At 49.7% G+C, this 22,768-nt stretch overlaps 7 protein-coding genes across 7 annotated transcripts; 3 read left to right on the top strand and 4 right to left on the bottom strand.

Moving 5' to 3' along the window:
* Nucleotides 1-126: 126 nt before the first annotated feature.
* On the bottom strand, nucleotides 127-2,032 carry BDV38DRAFT_284753 (putative sterol o-acyltransferase (APE2); the record flags this gene model as incomplete). Its single annotated transcript, XM_032060340.1, has 6 exons — nucleotides 127-153; nucleotides 210-251; nucleotides 340-595; nucleotides 658-1,362; nucleotides 1,415-1,858; nucleotides 1,917-2,032. The coding sequence occupies 6 exons, from the start codon at nucleotides 2,030-2,032 to the stop codon at nucleotides 127-129; spliced, it is 1,590 nt and encodes a 529-aa protein (XP_031911738.1).
* A 501-nt stretch (nucleotides 2,033-2,533) lies between these two features.
* Nucleotides 2,534-6,293, top strand: BDV38DRAFT_134854 (AP-1 complex subunit gamma). Its single transcript, XM_032051356.1, has 5 exons — nucleotides 2,534-2,897; nucleotides 3,000-3,123; nucleotides 3,177-3,365; nucleotides 3,426-5,544; nucleotides 5,598-6,293. The coding sequence occupies exons 1-5, from the start codon at nucleotides 2,888-2,890 to the stop codon at nucleotides 5,691-5,693; spliced, it is 2,538 nt and encodes an 845-aa protein (XP_031911739.1). The 5' UTR covers nucleotides 2,534-2,887; the 3' UTR covers nucleotides 5,694-6,293.
* A 599-nt stretch (nucleotides 6,294-6,892) lies between these two features.
* Nucleotides 6,893-8,593, bottom strand: BDV38DRAFT_272689 (uncharacterized protein; the record flags this gene model as incomplete). Its single annotated transcript, XM_032057526.1, has 1 exon — nucleotides 6,893-8,593. One exon carries the CDS (start codon nucleotides 8,591-8,593, stop codon nucleotides 6,893-6,895), a length of 1,701 nt encoding a protein of 566 aa, XP_031911740.1.
* Nucleotides 8,594-11,505: 2,912 nt separating this feature from the next.
* On the bottom strand, nucleotides 11,506-12,146 carry BDV38DRAFT_134908 (uncharacterized protein). The gene has a single exon (XM_032051359.1). It carries the CDS (start codon nucleotides 12,023-12,025, stop codon nucleotides 11,681-11,683), a length of 345 nt encoding a protein of 114 aa, XP_031911741.1. The 5' UTR covers nucleotides 12,026-12,146; the 3' UTR covers nucleotides 11,506-11,680.
* A 929-nt stretch (nucleotides 12,147-13,075) lies between these two features.
* BDV38DRAFT_135058 (metallophosphatase domain-containing protein) lies at nucleotides 13,076-15,388 on the bottom strand. Its single transcript, XM_032051361.1, has 3 exons — nucleotides 14,663-15,388; nucleotides 13,608-14,538; nucleotides 13,076-13,545 (listed from the first exon to the last, which is right to left on the bottom strand). Exons 1-2 carry the CDS (start codon nucleotides 14,955-14,957, stop codon nucleotides 13,682-13,684), a joined length of 1,152 nt encoding a protein of 383 aa, XP_031911742.1. The 5' UTR covers nucleotides 14,958-15,388; the 3' UTR covers nucleotides 13,076-13,545; nucleotides 13,608-13,681.
* BDV38DRAFT_134905 (putative serine palmitoyltransferase 1) lies at nucleotides 15,187-17,582 on the top strand. The gene has a single exon (XM_032051358.1). The coding sequence runs from the start codon at nucleotides 15,417-15,419 to the stop codon at nucleotides 17,253-17,255; it is 1,839 nt and encodes a 612-aa protein (XP_031911743.1). The 5' UTR covers nucleotides 15,187-15,416; the 3' UTR covers nucleotides 17,256-17,582.
* Nucleotides 17,583-18,225: 643 nt separating this feature from the next.
* BDV38DRAFT_272692 (putative AMP-binding domain protein) lies at nucleotides 18,226-22,707 on the top strand (the record flags this gene model as incomplete). Its single annotated transcript, XM_032057527.1, has 10 exons — nucleotides 18,226-18,246; nucleotides 18,422-18,557; nucleotides 18,732-18,785; nucleotides 18,845-19,103; nucleotides 19,197-19,322; nucleotides 20,065-20,068; nucleotides 20,942-21,137; nucleotides 21,205-21,651; nucleotides 21,711-22,340; nucleotides 22,400-22,707. The coding sequence occupies 10 exons, from the start codon at nucleotides 18,226-18,228 to the stop codon at nucleotides 22,705-22,707; spliced, it is 2,181 nt and encodes a 726-aa protein (XP_031911744.1).
* Between the last annotated feature and the right edge of the window lie 61 nt (nucleotides 22,708-22,768).

The following is a 22,768-nucleotide window of genomic DNA, read 5'->3' on the forward strand; positions in this document are numbered from 1 at the left end:
GCCCCACAGAGGAAAGGCCCCCGCGATATACAATCTAAACCAGAGTATATAAATGTATATATATCGCCGAGCCGCCGTATATAGTACATATCAAGAAGTCTTGTAGTTTAATAGAGATGTATTTCTCTAAACGAGAACGTATAATGCACACATCTGCCAAAAGACATTTATGAGTTGAGTAGTATAAAATATGTGGGTGATGTACTTACACAAGCGAGACCGAAGATCATTGACAGCCAGAAGAATATATTCTATTGCATACGTTAGACGTGTCCATTTCTCTCTCTCTTTTCTGTTCCTTTTTCTTTCTGGTACGGTAGGGGAGTAGTTGGTGCTTACTCTAAGGATCGTCTTCCCCCTGAAGTACTTGGATTGCTGGACTGCCACAATAGGCAATTGGAGCATCATAGCGACGAATCCATAGCCGCGGAGTTTCTTGGTAATGCAGCTCATTACTAGCTCGTGGGCGATAGAGCTCACGAGGAATGTGATGAACATAGCGACTGACTGAGAGAAACGGGTCTTGGAGGGGAAGTAGACATGCCGGCGGAGGAAATGATGAACTGGAATATTCCACTCACGCGAGAATTCAAGCCTGGGCGACAATGTCAGTTAATCAGGCCCGGTGGGGATTTTGCATTCATTTTGTACACGTACCAATCGCATGAGTTCCACCAGTCTGAGTAGAAGTGACGATCGGCGAAACAGGTGATCTCCGCAAATGCCCCCAGCACATATTCAAAAATAACCAGGAAAACGAGTAAAAATGTGATCATAAAGGGAAACATAAGCATATTGATTGTTTCCGCGAGGATCAAGGCTTTATCCGCTGCACTCTGTTTCAAATGCAACTGGGTATTGGCCTCGCTCAGGACTGGGAGGATGAACTCTTCACTTGTGAGGGTCAACAGGAATATACACCCAAAGACGGCACACGTTTTCAGGCCGATCTCTGCCCATGATCGTTCCTTGCTGCGAGGATATTCCAACTCGTAGCAGAGGGTAGGGCAGAAAGTGAAATCGATGTAGTTGGGGAGTGTAAGGTTCTGCGGATAGGTGACATGGCCTAGCGGCGAGGTCAATTCCGTCGCCAAATCCTCGCGCAGCTCTTGAATCGATTCCGATCGTGAATGGCTACTATGCCGCTGCGTCGGGGGCCGACGGGGTGCTGGGTCAGGATACCGGTCCACAGTTGCATCTATTGACGCTGATCCAGGGTTATCGAGTGCGGACAAGCGGCGCTCGGTCTCGCTGAGATGCCCATTGTAAAATGCATAAGAGTGGACCTTCATCAAAAAGGTTAAGGTATGCAGAGTAAAGAACACCTGCGCGGTCCAGGTCCAGCGCAACATGAATGGCCAACTGATTGTTTGATTAGCTCTTAGTCTTGAGTGCAATTTATAGGCCGACTCACTTAATCCACAGGACTAGCCAAGCCGCTTCGAAAATGCTTTGTACTACCATGCCCCCTCTTTCCCATCGCAGCCATCCATTACTGTTCCTGTAAAGGCGATGGAGCGGCAAGACTGCTGCACTACTCACCACCATGGCGAGGTCGCTGAACCCCATTGCCCAGACATTTGCCGTCAGGAGACTCCACACTCTCACCCGCAGCGGGGAGCCGGTGTCCTTTACATTCCGAAGCGCTGTAGTGGCCACCATGATAAACAACCCAATCCAAAACAGTGTGAAGAAGCCGCGGAAGTTATGATAGTCGCTCTTCGGGTCGAAGTGAGATACGCGCGGAATATAATCAATGGTATAAAACAGTCGATTCCGGGCCCTAGCTTGCTTTCTAGCGTGCGATATGGACTGGATAGATGGAGGGGCATCTTCGGCGACAGGCGTTGAACGTCCACTGGGATGCAGCTGTTAGACTCGAGGGAAATAGCAGTCGGCTCAACGGTCTTACCTACCTCGAGTCAAGAGAACTTTTCTCCAAGGAGAGATTGGTAGGATCGTCGAGTTTCTTCAAGATGGCCCGTGGCCGCAATAGCGGGGAGCCATTGCTCTGTGATACTGCAGAAGACATCCTCGCGGAGTCAAGAGTGCTTAGATGTCATATACACTTTTTTCACATTGGTTCCGTGGAACTAGCAGAAGCGCTCTAAAGCAGAAGGGCCAGTCTAACTAAATATAAAATCTCTCAAGGTTTCGGTGAACAGACGGAAAAGATTGTCTCGAAGGACACTTGTACATCCAGGAGAAGGTGGATCCTTCGTCAGTAATAGTTGTCGACAAGGCAGACTGATTTGCGCAGGGACCAATTTTTAAAAGGGAGGAGATGGTCGGAGTCGCAGATCAGCCGGGCATCGGACCGTAACCAGGGTTTCCTATACCATTGGCATCCAACATTTGCAACGAATTATGCAGAGAACAAGGCAAACCAAACGGAGATCATGGGGGGCCGTAGAGCCTCTGAGTAAGAAAAGTTGCGTATTTCTGTACGGAGTAACTGGAAAACCCTCACGTCATGCCGGCCATCTGATCCCGGACCTCGGAACCGCGGTATCGCCGAAGTACGTACCTGATAGGGCGGTGCGGACGGGATAACGATACGAATACGATACGGAATACATCGTTGATGGCCTGTAGTTTCAGGCCGTCAAAGATATCTAACCATCAGATCACGTGGAGACGCCCACCGGCACGAGGGGCCCTAGACTCAAAGGGGGGAAGCGCCAAGACGGACAAGTCGCAAAGGACGGGCGAGGCTCAACCTACCGACGCCGTTACTGCTACTATTATTGTTTAGACGCTTTTCATCTGGCCCTGGAGTTGCGTGGACTGGTTTCTTCGCATTGCTCTCTTCTCCCCCGTTCCTTCTTTTGTCCCCCTTTAGTTCATTTCTCTTCTTGATACCCCGTTGGGGGTCCCTGTGGCCGCCATGACATCCCGTAAGTCGTGTCCATTGCTAATGGAAACCCCCCACACTGGCATCCCCTTTACCTGGCAACTTAGTTGCTAACCATTCTTTCTCCGCCGCCCAAAATTAATAGTCAAGCAATTCATTCGAAATGTACGATCCGCCAAGACAATCGCCGATGAACGGGCGGTGATTCAAAAAGAGAGTGCAGCCATTCGTGCGTCGTTCAGGGAAGAGAGCCATGATTCGGGCATACGGTCAGCCATCTACGCATTCATCACCTGAACCGACATCTCATACCCACTGACAGGAGAAACAATGTTGCCAAATTACTTTATCTTTTCACCCTTGGTGAGCGGACGCACTTCGGTCAGATCGAATGTCTGAAACTGCTGGCGTCCCACCGCTTCGCAGACAAGCGATTGGGATACCTGGGAACTATGCTGTTGCTAGATGAGAATCAAGAAGTGTTGACACTGGTGACAAACTCGCTAAAGAAGTAAGTGCTAATCTGAATGGATAATGCGCTTCATGGATCTTTCCAGCTAATATAACGCAGTGATCTTAACCATTCTAATCAATATATTGTCGGACTTGCCCTTTGCGCCCTGGGAAATATCGCCTCCGTCGAGATGTCCAGAGATCTCTTCCCGGAAGTCGAGTCTCTGCTTTCTACCGCAAATCCATATATCAGGAGAAAGGCGGCGCTGTGTGCTATGCGGATATGTCGCAAAGTGCCAGACCTGCAGGAACATTTCCTAGAGAAGGCCAAGACTCTCTTGTCGGACAGGAACCATGGCGTTTTGCTATGCGGCTTGACCTTGGTAATAGACATGTGCGAAGCGGAGGAGGCTGAGGAAGGACAGGAAGGCGTGATCGAGATGTTCCGACCTCTGGCTGGGGGCCTCGTACGTGCTCTAAAGGGATTGACAACCTCCGGATACGCTCCGGAACATGACGTTTCTGGAATCACAGATCCCTTCCTTCAGGCCAAAATCTTACGTCTCCTTCGAGTACTAGGAAGAGGAGACGCGGCAACAAGCGAACTGATTAACGACATTCTAGCCCAGGTGGCTACCAATACTGATTCGACAAAGAACGTCGGCAACGCTATCCTCTACGAGGCCGTCCTCACCATCCTTGACATTGAGGCCGATTCAGGCCTAAGAGTCCTGGGTGTCAACATCCTCGGAAAATTCCTCACCAATAAGGACAACAACATTCGTTACGTTGCCCTTAATACACTGAACAAGGTAGTCGCGATCGAGCCCAACGCTGTGCAGAGGCATCGCAACACCATCCTGGAGTGTCTCCGTGACCCCGATATCAGTATCAGAAGGCGAGCCCTTGACCTGAGCTTCATGTTGATCAATGAAAGCAACGTCCGTGTCATCATCAGGGAGCTTCTTGCTTTCTTGGAAGTCGCGGATAACGAGTTCAAGCCTGCAATGACTACTCAGATCGGAATTGCTGCCGATCGCTTTGCGCCGAACAAACGCTGGCATGTCGACACAATTCTTCGAGTCCTCAAATTGGCTGGTGCCTATGTCAAAGAGCAGATTTTATCCTCGTTTGTGCGGCTCATTGCGACTACCCCAGAATTGCAAACCTACTCCGTGCAAAAGCTCTACATGTCGTTGAAGGAAGACATCTCGCAGGAGGGTCTCACTCTTGCTGCAACTTGGGTCATTGGAGAGTACGGCGACAGCCTTCTTGAAGGTGGTCAGTACGAGGAAGAGGAGCTAGTCAAGGAGGTCAAGGAAAGTGACCTCGTTGATCTATTCAACAATATTCTCAATAGCACATATGCAACACAGACGGTGGTCGAATACATTACCACTGCTTCGATGAAGCTTACCGTGCGCATGTCGGAACCAGCTCAAGTCGAACGCCTCCGCCGCTTCCTGAATAGCCGGACCGCCGACTTGAGTGTGGAAATCCAGCAACGAGCTGTGGAGTACACCAATCTTTTCGGCTACGACCAGATTCGCCGAGGTGTTCTTGAACGTATGCCACCTCCCGAGATACGTGAAGAACAGAGGGTCCTGGGAGCTCCGGCAAAGAAACGTCAGAGCAAAATTCTCAAGGACAAAACTAAGAAGGCCGTCAAACCGGCCGAGCAGGATATGCTCCTCGACCTCATGGGTGGTGATGCTCCAGTGACCAGCCCAACTAGCAACGGATCTCAGAATACGGCCGACCTGCTGGCAGATATTCTCGGCGGGGACTCAGGGCTCTCATCCCCTGCTCCCCAGCCGGCGCAGAAGCCGGCGCAATCCAACACAGCTGCCATCATGGATCTGTTTGGCTCCAATGGAAACACCCCGTCTCCCCGTCCAGCAGAGCCGGCATCTTCGTCTATGGACCTCCTTGGAGGCCTTGGATCCACCGCACCTGCGGCTTCCACCCCTCCCCCCTCGGCACCCGCTGTCCCTGCCCATGCAGCATTCGATAAGAACGACCTCTCTCTGACTTTGCAAGTCCAGCGGGGCAGCGGCGGCAATGCACAGATCCAGGCTCGTTTCCGAAACTCCTCGAACTTCACTAGCTTCTCCAGTGTTGGACTACAGGCTGCGGTACCCAAGAGCCAACGCCTTCAACTCAGCGCAATCAACAAGCCCGATCTTGAGGCTGGGGAGGAAGGTATTCAACTACTGAAGGTCGCCTCTCTAAATGGAGTAAGTGCTCATCCAGTCGCGTCTCACCTCTCGATATACTAACTGTACCCAAGGCTCTTCCACCCAAACTCCGCCTCCGTCTGCGTATTACATACTCCAAGGACGGATCAGATCCCGTGACAGATCAGGTCGACTGGACTGAGCCGTAAGCCGATCGACCTTCATAGAAAGGATGACTCCCCCACACCTTGCGCCGTCAAAAGCAACAATTGACAAACCAACGCCCTACTTTAATCATATCACATCCCTTTTTCCATCCCACCCCGTTACCTAGATGGCTATTTACCTTTTTGAATGAAATTGCTCTCCAACCGCGTGGAGAGAAAGGAAACTTCTTTAGAGATAAGCCTAGGGGCCCTTATACGTATGAGTGAGAATGAGCGAGAATGATGGAAAGCTGTCATGCACTCATACCTGATTGATATTCTGTCATCTTCATCACCCATTTCTCTTTTGCTATTGCCCGGTTTCGTTCCATTTTCGTGTAAATGTTTGTTTGTGGATGAAAATCGGGTGAAGAATTTGATAATTGTATGTATTTACATTCGGTTATAATGAGGATAGGAATCAGATAACTTTTAACTAACAATATACTGTTAGTGGATTTCTTGATGGGATGTTATGCTCGTAGGTTACCGTATTCCGCTTAAATAGTAACAATATATAGCTGCGGGGCATGAGGCAAGTAAGCCTAGTTCGTGCGTACCCAAATATATGCAATCTAATTTGGACCTACAATCTTAACATATACGATAATAAGAACAACCGAAACAATACAGTCTATCAATAATCAATTTGAGAACCAGTGTCATGCGATAAAAACAATTGATATGCTATATCCAATTCCCAGACTATGTAAATCCTCCCAACCTGATTCATCAGTCATGATCGTCAATCATCATTTACTCCGATATTTCCCTGGATAAATAAAAAGATGATTGATACTCATCACAGTGTCCCATCCGTACGCCGATATGATTCAATAAAAAAAAAGATTGTAGTAATAGCAAAACGAGAAATGTGGAAGTGGTCATAAACGAACATATATGTCTGCGGTTTAGTGGATCAGAGCCTAGCCCGTTTCTGGGAGTAAAGGCATAATAATGATATCTTAGAATGTGCGAAGAACAGAAATATGTCGGCGTTCATCGGGTGCTGACAGACATCTTGTATGTTATTCTTAGATATCATTGAACATTTCTGATATCAACCGCGATTGAGCCGCCTAAATGCTAGTAAAAAGGCTTTGAGCCACTGAAAGAAAGACGAAAAATTGAGAATAAATGTACCAAGTGGTGTGTTTCAATGAATATCTTGAATATGAGTTACTGTCGTTGTCATGGGTTCGTTAAGTGTAGGTGGACTGGCGTCTTCCGACAGGTGGGGGATGGTAGCTGTCGTAGTGGTGGCGAGAATACTTGTCCGGCCCGATTTCGCGGGCATATTTGAAGTCCTTCTCTTTAAGGCGAGAACTGTAGTCCACTTCGCCGAACAATTGTCTGCTAGACGATTGCCTAGAGGTCTCTGGCCGGACCTGTTCGTAACGCTTGGACGGCTCTGGGGTGTAAGCGTAAGTACTACTCCGAACTGGTTTCGGTGGGGCGCGTGGCAGACGTTCTTGTGGCGGTAAGTATGTTCTGGAGTGTCTCGGAGACGGGTGTGGTTGTGACGACATGCCTGGTTCTACCAGAATGGTCTCGGGCTCGTTGACAAGCTTGTCGTTAAAAACCTTATAACGTGTCGACATCTTGGGAGGGCTTTCCCCGGCCGCCATTTCTGGAGTACCCGGACTTGAGTACCCTGAATCCGACTTATCCACGCCTCTTACCTTCGCGGTACGCGATGGTGGGTCAGAATACACCATACCTAAAAGTACCGGATCCGAACGACTACTGCCTTCCCGTTTTGATCGGGAATACGAAGCAGTCGCGGATCGTGAGGGCTGGAGGGAGGGCCGGACAGACGAAGGGACTTTCATCCCTGCAGCAGTGGCTGGGGTTGGCATGGGGGGAACCTTGGCTTCATAACTGCGGGATGGATGATCGTAAGACTCTAAATCCTCATATGAGCCATGGCGAGATGTATCAGGTCGCACGCTTTCGGTGGATCGTTTTGACCTACCGGCGCGGCGGGAGGAGGAAGACTCTGGGTCGGCCGATTCGTAGCCCCGACGTTGATTGGGGGAGCGGGAAGAACGTTGTCTAGATTCACGCTCCACTGGGAGCGTCCCTTTGGAGCGGCGAATGTAGTTTTCGGCCGTGGAATATTGTTTCTCGTGTTTATCCCATTCGTCAGAGTAATCCTCCTCATACCGTCGCTCGGAGCGGCGCGAAGACTCTGTTGGTTTGGTCTTCCGCGATGACGATTCCCGAGTCCGGGTGGACGGACGCTTCACGCGTACCCAAACGGACGACGCGCTCGAGTCGGAGGCATCATCTTCGGACCCGACGTAGGAAGCATACATCTTCTCGTAAGCTTCCCGTCGCCGTTCCTTGGTACGGTACTTGGCCCGATCCGTGTGGGTCGTTTTGGCACTGCTGCTGCTACGCGCCGTATCTTTCGATGGGCGGGGAGAGCTGACAGGAACGCTCTTAGTCTTTTTCTTTTCTTCCGATGCTCTCGTCCGTTGTCGCATCCCAAATTCATCGTTTTTGCGGGGCGTCGACCGCGATTCCTTTGTAAACCGGACATCTTCGTACACATCGGCCGGCGTTCTTTCTTCATAGATGCGTCCATCCCGATACTCGCGGACCGTACTCCCCCGTTGAGCGTAGGACGCCGAACCGCCCGCGGTTGCGTTACGCGCCGCCATCTCCCTTCGGAGCTCATTGAGACGAACTTTCTGGTCATACTTTTGCCTTTCCGTGGGATCCGAGAGGATTTCGAAGGCCTTCTGGACTTTCTGAAACATCTCCGACGAGTTATTCCCGACCTTATCTGGATGATGCTTGAAGGCGAGTTCCCGACGGGCGGTTTTGAGATCTGCTAGGGTGGCATCTTTCTGGACGCCTAAGACAGCATATGGATCGAACTCTGGTGTAGACGACATGGTTTGGCCAACTCAATGAATACATAAATTGGTCATTCAAACTTATCTCGTTGGAAGGGTATGTAAATAAATAAATGATAGTTGAATCGGGGAGGGGGTTGTATGTGCGGGGGTGAAATCGAAATCGGAGTTAATGCGTATGTGAGTTAATATATGCTTAGCGTTGCTGGTCGGTGGCGTTGCACACCAGTCTGGGCATAAAATAGGAGGTGCCTGGGAAAACAGAAGTGTGTGGGCTGAATGAATGAATTGAAAGTGACGTGGATTGCTCGTGATAATCAGTTCATCGTCAATAGCAATTTGACTATGACCAATTCATCGAGAATGCCGGCGAAGCCAAGAGAAGTTGATTAGCAGATCATAGGTCAGACAGCAACCATGCAATGTGACAGTTTGATGATAGAAGGCACAGTAAGGGGGGGGGGGAGAGATTCAGGAAGAAAACGGAGAGAGGGAGCGGAGCAAGTAAGTACTAAGTAATGAAGTACTGGTTGTCAGCCCAGGAACCAAGAGGCAAGAATGGGACCGGCAATTCCCAGGCACAGCGATTGGATTGCTGTTTGGTTGCAAGGTAAACTTTCACCAAGATTGGTAACGTACGGTACCAAGAGTTTGTTCCACCGTATCAGAGACTTTGCGGGAGAGGCAAGCCGAGGGGCAAATGGGGAAAAAAATCCAGGATAATTAGAAACAAAAAATAAAAAAAATTAAAATAAAATAAAATAAAATAAATCGAAAAAAAATCGAAAAAAAATTAGAGAAATTCCTCCCAAGGCTCAGGCCCAAGGACACTGCGCCACGATACTCTAAAAGTAGAACAGCGTTGGAAGATAGAAGCAACAAGAAGGGAATAGTTCAAATGCAATGAGATGAACTGGCACCACGTTGAGTCAGGGCTGAGTGATAATGAGCGATAATGATGGAGAAAATTCCATGGAAGTCACGGGGTGATGCTCGATGATGCCACCCAACGTCAATTCCAACTGTTGTTGTACTCGCCCAGTATATCTCTCTCTGTAAGGCTGTTTCGGGCAACAATAGGGAGAGAAGGTAGTAATAAATCGGCTTGTTTCTCACTCGGTATTTCTTTCTCTTCTTCTTTCTTTCCTTATTTTATTTTATTTTCTTTTTCCCTTTTCTTTTTGTTGTTCTTCTTTCTTTCAGAATATTCTCCTCCCTGCGTCCGGTATGATGTTCACAGTTGGGTTCCGCAGTAGCGGTGAATGGCATGAATTGGTAGGCGGAGCAACAGAAGGTAATATTATGGAGACTCCCTTTCCCACGACACGTTGAAGGCCCGCTTTTGTTTGAGACGTGAGGGAATTGGGGTCAACGAGAGTAGAAGGATTGCACTCGTGATGATGGTCAATAGCAATAATAAAAAGGACCACGACTAAGTGTCAAATTCAACAACAATGGGAATGGCCAATGCCCGGTAGTTATAAAGAGCGGTCAATAGACAATTGTTCTATAAAATCAATCAATGATTCTGAATCTATCTCAAGGAAGTGATGAATAGTACGGTTTCACAAGTGAACCATTCAAGGAATTGGATCGATCTGAAGATCAAACACCTCATGGAGAGGAGTGGTTAGAGTCGTCAAGCTGAGATGCGGACCTGATGGCGATACAAATACCCAGTGGGAAAGCTCTCAGTACGTCCACCTCCGGATAAAGTAATCTCATAGGAGGGTCGAGAGGCTTCAAGTGTAATACTGTTTGACTAGATTTCACCTATCACCCTTTTCGGAAGTACTACACTTAGGTCATCGCGTTTGATCCATCTTACATCCTTGCATTCTCACTCGCTCCGAGAGAAAGCAGGGCTTACTCTTTGTCTGGTCCAGGAGTGTGAAGAGTCACGACACCTGCCATCCATTGTACCGTGGACTAGTAGTTCCAAAGCCACGCTGGGTTTAGTGCCTCCCGCGAAGAACATGTGTCTGCAGGACAGAAAGGAATTCCTGACCTTCTCTTCTGATCACTGAATTTACCGAAACCGTTCGACTGATGGCAGATGAGCACGGTCTTCCTGTCACCTGTCTGGTCTCCCCACCCATATTTGATTCAAACCCATGCTTCTCGATTTTCCATGGATCAACGGTGGATTTCCATCCCACACGCACTTACCAAATAATTTGGCCACCTCAGCGTCGATTCTCGATGGGATCAATCCTGGATCATTCTGACTCTGACCACCAACTCGGGGTCGACCAGTGAAAAAATGAAGGTGGTTAATTGGCAACAACAACGGGAAAAAAAACCCCGCACTAAAGGCCACTCCAGTCGGTGACGCTGACTCGTTGTGACTTACACCTTAGTTGCATTTTGGTCCAGGGATGGACACACCACTTCGCTCTCAAATCTCTTTTCCTATAGGCTGTGGTGTCCCCATTTTTGTTGCCTTCACCGGGAGGGCAATACTGTCCAATCATCGTACAGCATTTCCATGCAACTCCATCCGGTCCGCCTCACCAGGGATCATGGATCATGCTGTGGCTTCTGCAGTTGCGAATTGGCTCAGGGTCATTTCTCTGCTTTCCCCTTTTCATCTTTCCCTACAGCTTGCATGTCAACCAATGTGGAGAATGTTCACTTCATGGCGCCGAAGGTTTTCTCGGCTCAATGCAGCGTTGCCCACCCCCTTCTCTCCCCCAGACAACGCTGTACGTACATACTTCGTGCCTGGAGGGGTATCCACGGTTGTAGCCACACGATCCGAACCCAGGCTCGCGTGAAACCGTCCCATGGGTCAAGCCCGGCAGGTTCCGCAGCGAAGAAATGGTACATCACGTAACTGAGATGACTGATGATAACAGGTACAGCCGTAAGGGAGAGAATACGATGCTCGAGTGCAAGCAAGCAAGCGTTCCTCACTCGGCGGCTATGTGGTCACAAGATTTTACCTCTATCACAAATCTCTAGCGGCGAAGGCATCGCACCGTGTCAAATGTCGATCTATCACTTTGTTTTACCAACGGTGAGACCAACCAACCAAATAAAAAAGGGTTGCCGTAATGTAGCTATTCTTCATCACTCAATCTTTAGGATGCTTCCACCAATCTGACTGTTCGAGAGCGATAGCTGTCAGACAACCTTTACTTCCTGGTCAATGACTGTGACACAGGCCGCCGAAGCCTTGCGAAAGAGATCCTTCTCGAAATGCGTAATTGGGTCCCTGGCTGCAGTCATCTGCACATGGAGCCTGTTACACAGAGCGTCCAACCAGCTCAGCCGCTCTTCATGCAATGATTGCCCCGACATTAGGCTTGTTTCTGCTTCGTTTCCCCGAATCAGCGTATCCAATGATGTCTTCAGGTTTTCTAGACCTTCAGACGGTGTAGATCCCCCAAGCTCTCCGATGGAAATACCTAATAGAAGAACGATGCTGAAACTTAATCCAAAGTAAACCTGCGAGATTGTAGCCTTCATTCCCTGGAATCATTGGCCATCCATTCTTCAGGCTTGGAATAGTGCAGGAGATGAAGCAACGGGTGGTTGTTCCGATGCACAATTGATCTGTCTTCCACTCACCGACCGACCACTACTCATGCCTGATGACCGAGTCTGATTTGAAGCCGACGTGTTGGACAGTGCTGCTGATCCGGATGATCGGCGTACCTGACTGGCTTATGTGGGGGGTGGGGAATGGTCGTTTTCTCATGCCTCGTGGGACTACTTGTACATAGTATGATGGTGAGTTTCGTACACACGATCATCGCCGCCGTGATTGGTATCAATACTGTCACCGTATCGATGTTGGTTGGAACTAGTACCAAGGACATTTTGGATCTTATCAAGATGCGTACCCAGTCGGCGGCTAACGATCGACTCCACTGGCCCCATTTCACTAATGGTCTTGTGAACAACGGAAATATTCAGGGTTAACGCGCCAAAGCGCCAAGTGGCGCCCCATGCAACTGTACTGGGTACTCCCATCCCATGGTATCAGTTACCATACGCTGTGACTAAGCGTTTGGGACAACACCCCTCTTTAGTTTCCTTCTTCCAGCTCAGGACGATCCATTTCGTGGACAGGCATAGGATCCTCTCCGAGGGTACGTGTGAATTATTCCCTCAGGAAAGACATCTGTTACAAAGTTAAGATCATTCCTCCCCGATCGAGGATTCAAGTTGCGTCTACAAAGAACAAAGAGCAGGTCTCCTGTCCAACGCATCCCTGCTGGTTAACAACCCCTCACTAAGTTGGATGCAATCCAGCACAGAGTACGGAGTAGTAGGATTAAGGTAGTCAAGGATCCCACGTTTATGCTAACCATCCAGAAAGATGCTCTCCAGCTTTTTAGCCCTGATTCGATTCTGGATTAGACCTCCTGTGGCTGATTGAGTCACAGCCATCACTTTCTGATAGGAGAAATGTCTCGAGTGCAGATGACTCGGTTATTTCCTTCCCTCTGGAGGTTGCTCTTCTTTGTTTACCTTGTGCTACATTGTCGAGGGGATGAGAGGTTATTTCGCGCAGAAGTTGGAAGCTAAGATGTGGCGAATGATTTCAGTGGCTATGCTTTGTCGTCCTCCAATTTATTGTTCTAGATCTTCTTAAGAGTTTTATTTGTTTGTCTTAATATGTTTTTCCCCTTCTTTTATTTTGATTTTTATTTATTTATTTATTTTTGTCAGTCTCGAATTAGGCATATACCTCAGTGACGATATGGCACAGGGAGGGGTGAGACTCCAGCCAACTTAATGCACCGGCTGCATACCCGTGCCTATCCCCATGTAACAGTCCCTTCCATGATGTAATACACAAAAACAAACAACCCCCTATTAAACTATCAGGCAGGGAGGTAATTGTGCAAGAAAGCGTAGCTCCCCCTTTGTTCCAAGGCAGCCGTGCATGCGACCCCGAGCCAAAGAGCGAACCATACGTCAAGGATAGGTCAAAGCTCAAGCTATCTGCTACCAGACGGACAGCATCGGGAATCCAATCGCTGCGTTGTCTCGAATGAGTTTGAAAAGTCGAACACAGAGGACCAGGTTTCAGAACCCTTACCGATGGCTAGTGGGTAGATGCATTAATTGGGACTGGGCAATGCATCTCGCAGTAGTTGGCCAGTCCACGGGAATTCACTCCCGCCATACAGGGAGCTCCAAGTCCACAACAATGGGAGGGTTGAATCGCTTCCCTCCGCGATGGGGCCAGCTCGTCGCCATGATCGCCGCGTTGACGATGCAAGTTTCTCGTCGACGCGAACGATCGATCGGTGGGTCACTTGGGCATTTGTCTGGTCTTAATCGAGGATATGACGTTGTAGATTCCCCGGGAACATCAGCAGACGGGAGGATCAGGATATTCTGCGCTGAAGGGAAAGACACGCCTTGATTGTTCTTCACTTCATCGAAAAAGAAATCATCATTATCTAGTCGCTGCGCTTTCTTGCCCGTCAGGTCGATCAGACTTTGCTTCTTACTTCCCGGCTCAGGCAACGCCCCGCGAATAACCTGCTCGGACCCTGTCAACGGCGACAGTGGCCATCGTACTCGCTCATAGCCTCGCGACTCGTGGACATGGCCACAGATCGCCAGAGAGGGCCGAACTCGACCCAGCGCCTGACGCAGGGCCTCGCACCCAACAGAACCACCGGTCGCTCGGCGGTCGCAATGGGAATGAGGCGGCGTGTGCGTAACAACCAGATCGGCGTCCAATGGGATGTGGCTCCAGAGGGCAGCGGCGTCGGCGGATTCGTATCCCCAGGCCCAGGTTCCGGGTGATTGGGAGAAGGGCGACCCGAATACTTTAAAGATGGTGTTTGGGCCGTTGGGCCGGGTCAAGCGGACTAGCGCTGACTGGTGCCTGAGGAATATGATCGAAGACGATGCAGTTACGACTTCGATGCATTTCTGGGGATCTTCTAGACGCTGACTGTGGAATTTGGGGCCATGTTTGGCGTAGAAGTTTGGATCTAGTGTGATGTCGTGATTGCCTGTGGGTTTAACCTGATTCAGTAATTTCGTAGCAAGGCTGAGTTCCTGAAAGGGGACAAAAAAAGAAGTTGGTAAATATAGCCTGTGCAGGGCTGAGGCTGAGTCTGCGGCAGTAGGACTAACCACAGATGACTATTTTGACCTCAAATTCAGCCGCGGCCACCCAGTCTATGGTTTTGCGCAGTTCGGTTATGCTCCCTTGGTTTGTTAGGTCACCTGCGTGGATGAGAACGTCGCCGGCTGGGAGTTTGAAGCCGGCTTCAGCTGGAGTGTACCCGTGGGTATCGGAGACACAGACGAAGCGCGTCTTGCGGCGCATGTTTCCATTATGGGATCTTGGCTCTCGGTGTGGTTTGAATGAGAGGCAGTGAGGAAGGATTAACCATGAGAGACTGATTTTGATAGAGACAATTAACATGGGCCCCACAAGCAATGCTTGACGGAGATTGCCATAACATCATCGACCATAGGTATCTACAGTACTACACAGTATGGGTCCAACGATAAGATATCAGTACCACCCTTTGAGCTAGCTTAAGAAGGAAGGACTTCTCCATGCCCGGGCGAATTTGACAGGTCAATGTCGGTCGCAAAAAATTCTGGCCACTGGGGACAAAAAGAGCAGACCCAGCCTAGAACCCGTGGGCCAATCAATCCCGGTGGATGGGGACAATGAGAAAGCCGGCCATTCCGATAGTGGAGACGGAGTGGCCTTAAGTCATGACCACCTTCAGATCCCACTCTGCATTCTTCTCTCCTGTTAGACAGGCGATCTCCCGATCCTGAAACAGGCAACAATTTTCCATTCCAAAGGACCAGCCATCGTATCCTCACCCGACGAAGGGTACCACCAATACAGCACCATCTGTTCGGCACAATGCCTCGCTGGAATCGCAAAAAGAAATCCCAGGCGAAAGATGAGATCCCGAACAGCAGTAATCCCGCGGTGGTGCCATCCGACAATTTGACGGCCGTCGGCTCTCTCCGCGCGGTGACCAGTAATCCCTCCGATGCGTCAAAATACGCTGAATTGGATCCCGCCGAGCTTCGAAAGCTGGCGAAGCAGCATGCCGAATTCGGCCCGCTCGGGGATTCGTCGCATCTTTACAAAAGTGAGCATCCAGGCGGCGAGATACCGGACCCGGTGCTTGATGAACCCCCCTACTTCATTGCCTTGACGACGTATATCAGCTTCCTGGTTCTCATTTTCTTGGGTCACTTCCATGACTACTTCGCGAAGTGGTTCCGCTCGCATACGTACCGTCACTTGAGGCCTCAGAATGGGTACGCGTCGCTGTACAGTGATTTCGAGAGCTTCTACACGAGACGTCTTAAACAGAGAATTAATGATTGCTTCGAACGGCCTACGACGGGTGTTCCCGGCAGGTATATCACCCTGCTTGACCAGACGTCAGAGGACAATCTCCATTTCCAGCTTACGGGAACGACGACCGATACCCTGAATTTGAGCTCGTACAACTATCTCGGGTTTGCTCAGTCCGAGGGACCTTGTTCTGACTACGCGGAGGAGACGATTCGCCGGGATGGTATCAGCATGGCGGGATCGTGTAGCGAGGCGGGAACGTCAAAACTCCATCTCGAGGTAGAGAGTCAGATTGCCAGGTTTGTCGGAAAGGAGTCTGCAATTGTCTACTCGATGGGCTTTGTGACCAACGCCACCATCTTCCCCGCTCTTGTCGAACGGGGCTGCCTGATCCTGTCGGACGAGCTCAACCATGCGTCTATTCGTTTCGGCGCCCGTCTCTCGGGTGCTGCCATTCAGGTCTTTGCACACAATAACATGGCTGACCTTGAGAAGCGCCTGAGAGAAGCAATCTCCCAAGGTCAGCCACGCACACACCGACCATGGAAGAAGATTCTTGTCACTGTCGAGGGTCTTTTCTCTATGGAAGGCACTATGTGCAACCTTCCTAGGATTCTCGAGCTCAAGAGACGATACAAATTCCACCTGTTTGTTGACGAGGCTCATTCGATCGGTGCCGTCGGACCCCATGGACGTGGTGTTTGTGACTACTTCAAGGTTGACCCTGCCGAGGTCGACATCCTCATGGGCACTTTCACTAAATCCTTTGGCGCCAATGGGGGCTACGTTGCCGCTGACAAGGCGATCATCGACAAAGTGCGCTTTACAAACGCCGGTCAGGTTTTTGGCGAAGCACCGGCGCCTTCAGTTTTAGCACAGATCTATTCTTCCCTTCGCCTCATTGCCGATGAGGACCCCCTTCACCCTGGCCAGGGTATCGAGCGAGTGCAGCGACTGGCCTTCAACTCCCGGTATTTGAGACTCGGACTCAAGAGGCTTGGATTTATTGTTTACGGACACGACGACTCACCAATTGTTCCCCTCATGCTCTACAACCCTGCCAAGATGCCGGCCTTTTCCCACGAAATGCTACGACGTAAGATCTCCGTCGTCGTCGTAACCTACCCGGCAACCCCGTTGGAGCTTTCTCGTGCACGATTCTGTGTGTCCGCTGCGCACACCAAGGACGATCTCGACCGCATCTTACGGGTATGTGATGAGATAGGAGATGCCCTAGAACTGAAGTACTCGACCGGTGTTGCCGGCGGTTTGAGGGACCCTCCGTCCGACGAAGACCTCAAGGGAGGTAAGAAGGCGATTGAGCCTCCTCGCTGGAATATCGAAGAAGTCATCGAGAGAGGTACTCGAGACGCCAAATTGCCTCTGTACTGAAGAACGCGACGCAGGGACACCATTTACTGCCTGTTCACATCTCACCTCGACGCTGTTACGAAAGCCGGCCATTTTCTCTTCTACTCTGAAACCTTTTTGAATATGTATAATACGCTGAGATGATCGAGCACAAGACATATAGTATAATATTAATAGTAATGACAATCAGCTTCATTCTACTATCATTAATCCCAGCTACTACTTAGTCAGCGGACCCAGTGATCTTCAGTTCTGCACTGGGGTCCAAATAAGATCTCGGTAATTGGAAAGTACGATCTCAATCTCAAAGCATAATGTTGAAGGCCAGTGGTACAACCCTACACAACGCCTTGATAATTCTCGGCTGTAGGTCTAGCCAAGAGGCCAACTGCCGTCTACCTTAGGATATATTGCGCGTATTTGTAGATCGTAGAGGTTATAATGAGACCTCTACAGGGTGACATATATAGACAGCAAGTGATTTAATACCGTTTACAGTCCTCGGTGGTGATTGCATTCATAAACAAGTGTGCCTCTATACGGACTGAAACGGTTTGGCGACTGCAGTTCCGCCCAGTTGTACTTGCGGGGCGGGCAGCGATAAGTGTGCGGAATGATTGATACCAACTACTATCTACCACTTAATCTTTGACATCACCGGCCTTGAAAACCACAAGGTGACCCCCTGATAAGGGCAAACGATAGTGGAACGGGCCTATCAAGTCGGTACAGTGGCGGACGAGGCTGGAATCTCCGGGTATATCACGTGATAGCGCTCAACGGGATTGGTCGGAGTTAGGGCTGGGGCCCTTCTCGACCTTACCCAAGCCGCACATTAGCCTCGCTTAGCCAGCGTGCGAACTCATCCGACTTCGTTGTGTGCGTAGAACCTGCCCACAACGACAACAACCGCCGACAACATACATCCCAAGGGAGTATCCTAGAGCAGCGCTCTTCCTTTCGCTGGATATTTTCGTGACAGAAGAGCAGGATGTCCTCCACCGAGCCAGTCGTGCGTACACCCCCTTCACATGCAGTCGCTTTCCGGGTGGAAACCTTCCGTGATATATCTTTTGAAGACGTTGAATGGCCGTGGATGCGGAGAGGAAGATCGAGAGATATAGGAGAAGGGAAAGACACTCTGTTTGGGTTTACAGTGATCGCTGACTTGTGATGGATTTTGACAGGTCGTCATTGACGGCAAGGGACACCTTCTTGGTCGTCTGGCCAGCACTGTCGCTAAGCAGCTGCTCAACGGCCAGAAGATCGTCGTCGTGAGATGTGAAGCCCTCAACATCTCCGGCGAGTTCTTCCGCGCGAAGCGTACGTTATCCGACCCGATCTATTTTTCTACCTGTGTTTCTTTGGAAGATGGGAACGATTTGAGGAAGCATTAGAAGGAGGAGGAAATCTACGCAGGGATTACGCAAAGGGCGATGAAACAGCATATGATATTATTACTGGTGCAGACGGGCTGACATGGATATTGGGATATAGTCAAGTACCACGCCTACCTTCGCAAGATGACCCGTTTCAACCCTACTCGCGGAGGTGAGTTCAACCGACAGAAGATCGACGCAACTCCGTGGGCTTGTGCTGAATGATCACAGGTCCCTTCCACTTCCGTGCTCCCTCTCGCATCTTCTACAAGGCCGTCCGCGGAATGATTCCCCACAAGACCGCCCGTGGTGCTGCTGCCATGGAGCGCCTTAAGGTTTTCGAGGGTGTTCCTCCTCCTTATGACAAGAAGAAGCGTGTCGTTGTTCCCCAGGCTCTCCGTGTCCTCCGTCTCCGCCCCGGCCGCAAGTACTGCACCGTCGGCCGTCTCAGCCACGAGGTTGGCTGGAAGTACCAGGACGTTGTCGCCAGGTGCGTATCAGATGTTCTAGAATGGGTAGCGAAGGAAATTTCGCTACAGGGCTGGCTGGATCATGGCTAACAGTATTCTTTTTCAAACTACAGACTCGAGGAGCGCAGAAAGGTCAAGAGCAGTGCATACTACGAGCGCAAGAAGGCCGCTCGCCGCCAACTCGTCCAGGCCCAGAAGTCGGCAGGTGTCAGCGACCAGACCAAGAGCCAGCTTGCTCAGTACGGATATTAGATACCTCGTTGCGCGGCTGGTTGCTTGTGTCTTTGATGGGATGGGTTGGGATCGCGAACGGTTTTCTTTCAGCGAGATTGTTTGGACGGCGAACCGATCGACCTTGTTCTCACTGTCCCTACCTTATCATGAATATTCCACAATGATCATGTTGTGACGCACATGGAGGCTGGAGAGACCGATTTCTTATTATAAAAAATAACGGAGTCGCTTGGGATGGAAGGTTGTTCAAAATAGCCGACCTTTATTTCGCGCCGTGGCGGTTTAATCCAAAGAATTTTCTTTCCGAGTTAAGAATGACTCTACGACCAGTTACTTGTCAAACTTTTCCATTCAGTAAACTTTGATACCTACCTAATACATAGACCGAATAATCACCATTTTCGACAAACATTCCTCTCCATGCCCATGCGATACATGCCCTGGTTACACAACACGGCGGGTCATCCTCACCATCCTCCCCGGGTAGATCCAGTTGCCGCCCACAAATGTGACAAGCGGGTGATGTGTAGATCAAATGTGACGAGATACTCCCTGCATTAGGCTTCTCTGTGATCGCATACCTATGCGCGTAGTGTGCATATATCATTGGTGTCTCTCGAGGTGTGACCATTAGTATTTAGTCAACTGAGCTCATGTTTTTGTCAGATAATATATAATGTAGTGCACACTGAGAAGCCTGAATATATTAACCCGCTGCTAAGCGCCCCATGTGCGAGATGTCTGCAGCGGCGTTAGTATTTTGACTTGCGATCACACGCGATCATGGACAGATCTCTTTTACTTTTTCATTGCATGAATACTCATGGTCCTGATTATAATCTTGTAAATATATTATTGCAGTAGTAAGAGACAAGAACTGATCCCGAACATTAACTAGACATAACCCTTAGTAAGTATCGGGGCGAGCCAATAACCGATCACCTTGGCGCACCTTACTAATCGCTACTAAGAGATAGTGTACCACTGAACGAAGGAAAACAAATCCAGGGCGGAAAGAAAGGACTACGCAAGGAGCGAAAAAAAAAAAAATAACCCAAAACGAAGTAATAAACCTCACTAATTAAGCATTTCGAGGCAATTTCAACTCTTCCTAAATCATAGAACCACGAAAGGTTACCTCCGGATAGAAGGAAGGGTAACCTCAGCGGGAATTGAATCGATCCTCCCGCCTCCTCCGCGGTCCGAGTTAGTTTCGATTTCCCCGCATTTAGCAGCTTTCTCCAACTTGGGGTCAGAACTCGACTACCAGTGGTTGTGACAACTTACTCTTGTTTTCCCCGGGGTTATCTATAATTGCTTATTTTTGATTGAATATATCTTGCATATCCTGTGATCAACCGGTCTAAATTAGCCCCTTTTGCCTTTAGTAAAGTCGTTCATATCTGTTGCCGAGGATCAAATCATGTCCGGTGCTGTATCGAGGTTGTCGGGACTCTTGGGCCATTTTGTCCCTGGTGCAGAGCAGCGGGTTAATTTTCATACGCTGTCGCCGACGTTCTTCTTGCCGAGAGCGGCAGCTATTGAACCCGAGGTTTGTCTTGACTTGCTTTGGTTGCGTTTTGGGTTTCAAGGGGTGTGGTTGAGTGCTAATCTTAGGGGATAGGCTGAGGCGATCCATCACGTTACTGCGAATAACCAGGTGTTGAGACGGACCTATGCTGAGACGGCGGATCGTGCAAGGGGTCTCGCTTATTATCTGAAGAAGCATGGGTTCAAGAGAGTCGGTGTGCTGTGCCCTAATACGCCTGCCTTTTTGGAGTCAATCTTTGGAGTTGCGGCTGCTGGGGCAGTGAATGTTGGTGGGTTTAAGATTTCTTTATGTCTTTCATATGTTTGGGGGTCATTAGCTAACAGGTGGATGGGTAGCTGTTAATTATCGGTTGAAGGAGGACGATATCGCTTACATATTCACGCACTCTGATGTTGAAGCTATTATTGTTGATCAGGAGTTCCTGTCGCTTCTACAGAGCTATCGTGCTTCGAAGCCCAGTATCCCTATTATTGTCGATACGGATACGGATGCTACCGAAGGCCAATTATCCGGTCCCTTTGATGAGGCGGTTTTGGAAGGCTTGAGGTATGACTTGGATACGGGGGCCAAAGGTTGGCCTGGGCTCGAGGCCCAAGCCGCTTCTGAAGATGACGTTATCGCTCTTGCGTACACCAGCGGTACGACGGCTCGACCGAAGGGTGTCGAGTATACCCACCGTGGCTGCTATCTTGCTGCGATGGGCAATGTGATTGAATCTGGGCTTAATTCGCACCATGGTCGGTGCCGGTATCTGTGGACTTTGCCTATGTTCCATGCCGTTGGTTGGTGTTCATTGCTTAGGTTATTATGCGAAAAGTATTTACGACTGACCATTTTTTAGGGTGGACGTTCCCTTGGGCTGTTACGGCAGTGCGTGGTACCCATTATTGCTTGCGGAAAATTGACTACCCGCAAATCTGGAAGCTACTGAAGCAGGAGCACATCACGCATTTTAATGCCGCTCCGACGGTGAACACCCTGCTCTGCAATTCTAACGAGGCGGAGCGGCTGCCCGAGCCAGTTCATGTTACAGTCGCGGCGAGTCCGCCTACGCCTCACCTCTTCGAGCAAATGACTAACTTGAACCTCCATCCTGTGCATGTATATGGCATGACGGAGACATACGGGCCAATCACGAAAGGCTATTACCTGCCTGCATGGGACAACCTGCCGTCAAGCGAAAGGTATAAGAAGATGGCCAGGCAAGGACATGGCTTTGTGACCAGTCTACCCGTACGAGTAATTAAGACGGATGTTTCCGAGGGCACTATCATTGATGTTAGTCGGGATGGCAAGGAGATAGGTGAAATTGTTTTCGTCGGGAATATCTGTGCTCGGGGCTACTACAAAGACCCCGACGCTACGCGGAAACTCTTCGCGGGTGGCGTTCTCCACTCCGGAGACTTGGCTGTGTGGCATGCCGATGGTTCAATCCAGATCCAAGACCGAGCGAAAGACATCATTATCAGCGGTAAGTCTTGAATTGATTAGTACACCGTGGTCTATGTCTTGCTAATAAGCGAGATGCAGGCGGAGAGAATATCTCATCTGTGGCACTAGAGTCTATGCTAGTCACTCACCCGGACATTCTCGAGGCCGGAGTCGTAGCCGTTCCCGACAGCCACTGGGGAGAGCGACCAAAGGCATTTGTGACGGTGAAGTCAGGAAAGTCATTGACCGGTTCCGAGGTGATCGATTGGGCCCGAAATACCAGTGATATCAGCAAGTTCATGATCCCTCGGGAGGTTGAAGTAGTGGCGGAACTGCCCAAGACTAGTACCGGGAAAGTGAGAAAGAACATCCTCCGCGACTGGGCCAAAGGAGCGAATAGATCATGAAGGAGGTGTTAATTAATTGAAAATAAACATGCATAGACGATCTAGACAATATACATGAATT

The sequence above is a fragment of the Aspergillus pseudotamarii genome (genome assembly GCF_009193445.1).
Source record: "Aspergillus pseudotamarii strain CBS 117625 unplaced genomic scaffold BDV38scaffold_41, whole genome shotgun sequence".
Lineage (NCBI taxonomy): Eukaryota > Fungi > Ascomycota > Eurotiomycetes > Eurotiales > Aspergillaceae > Aspergillus > Aspergillus pseudotamarii.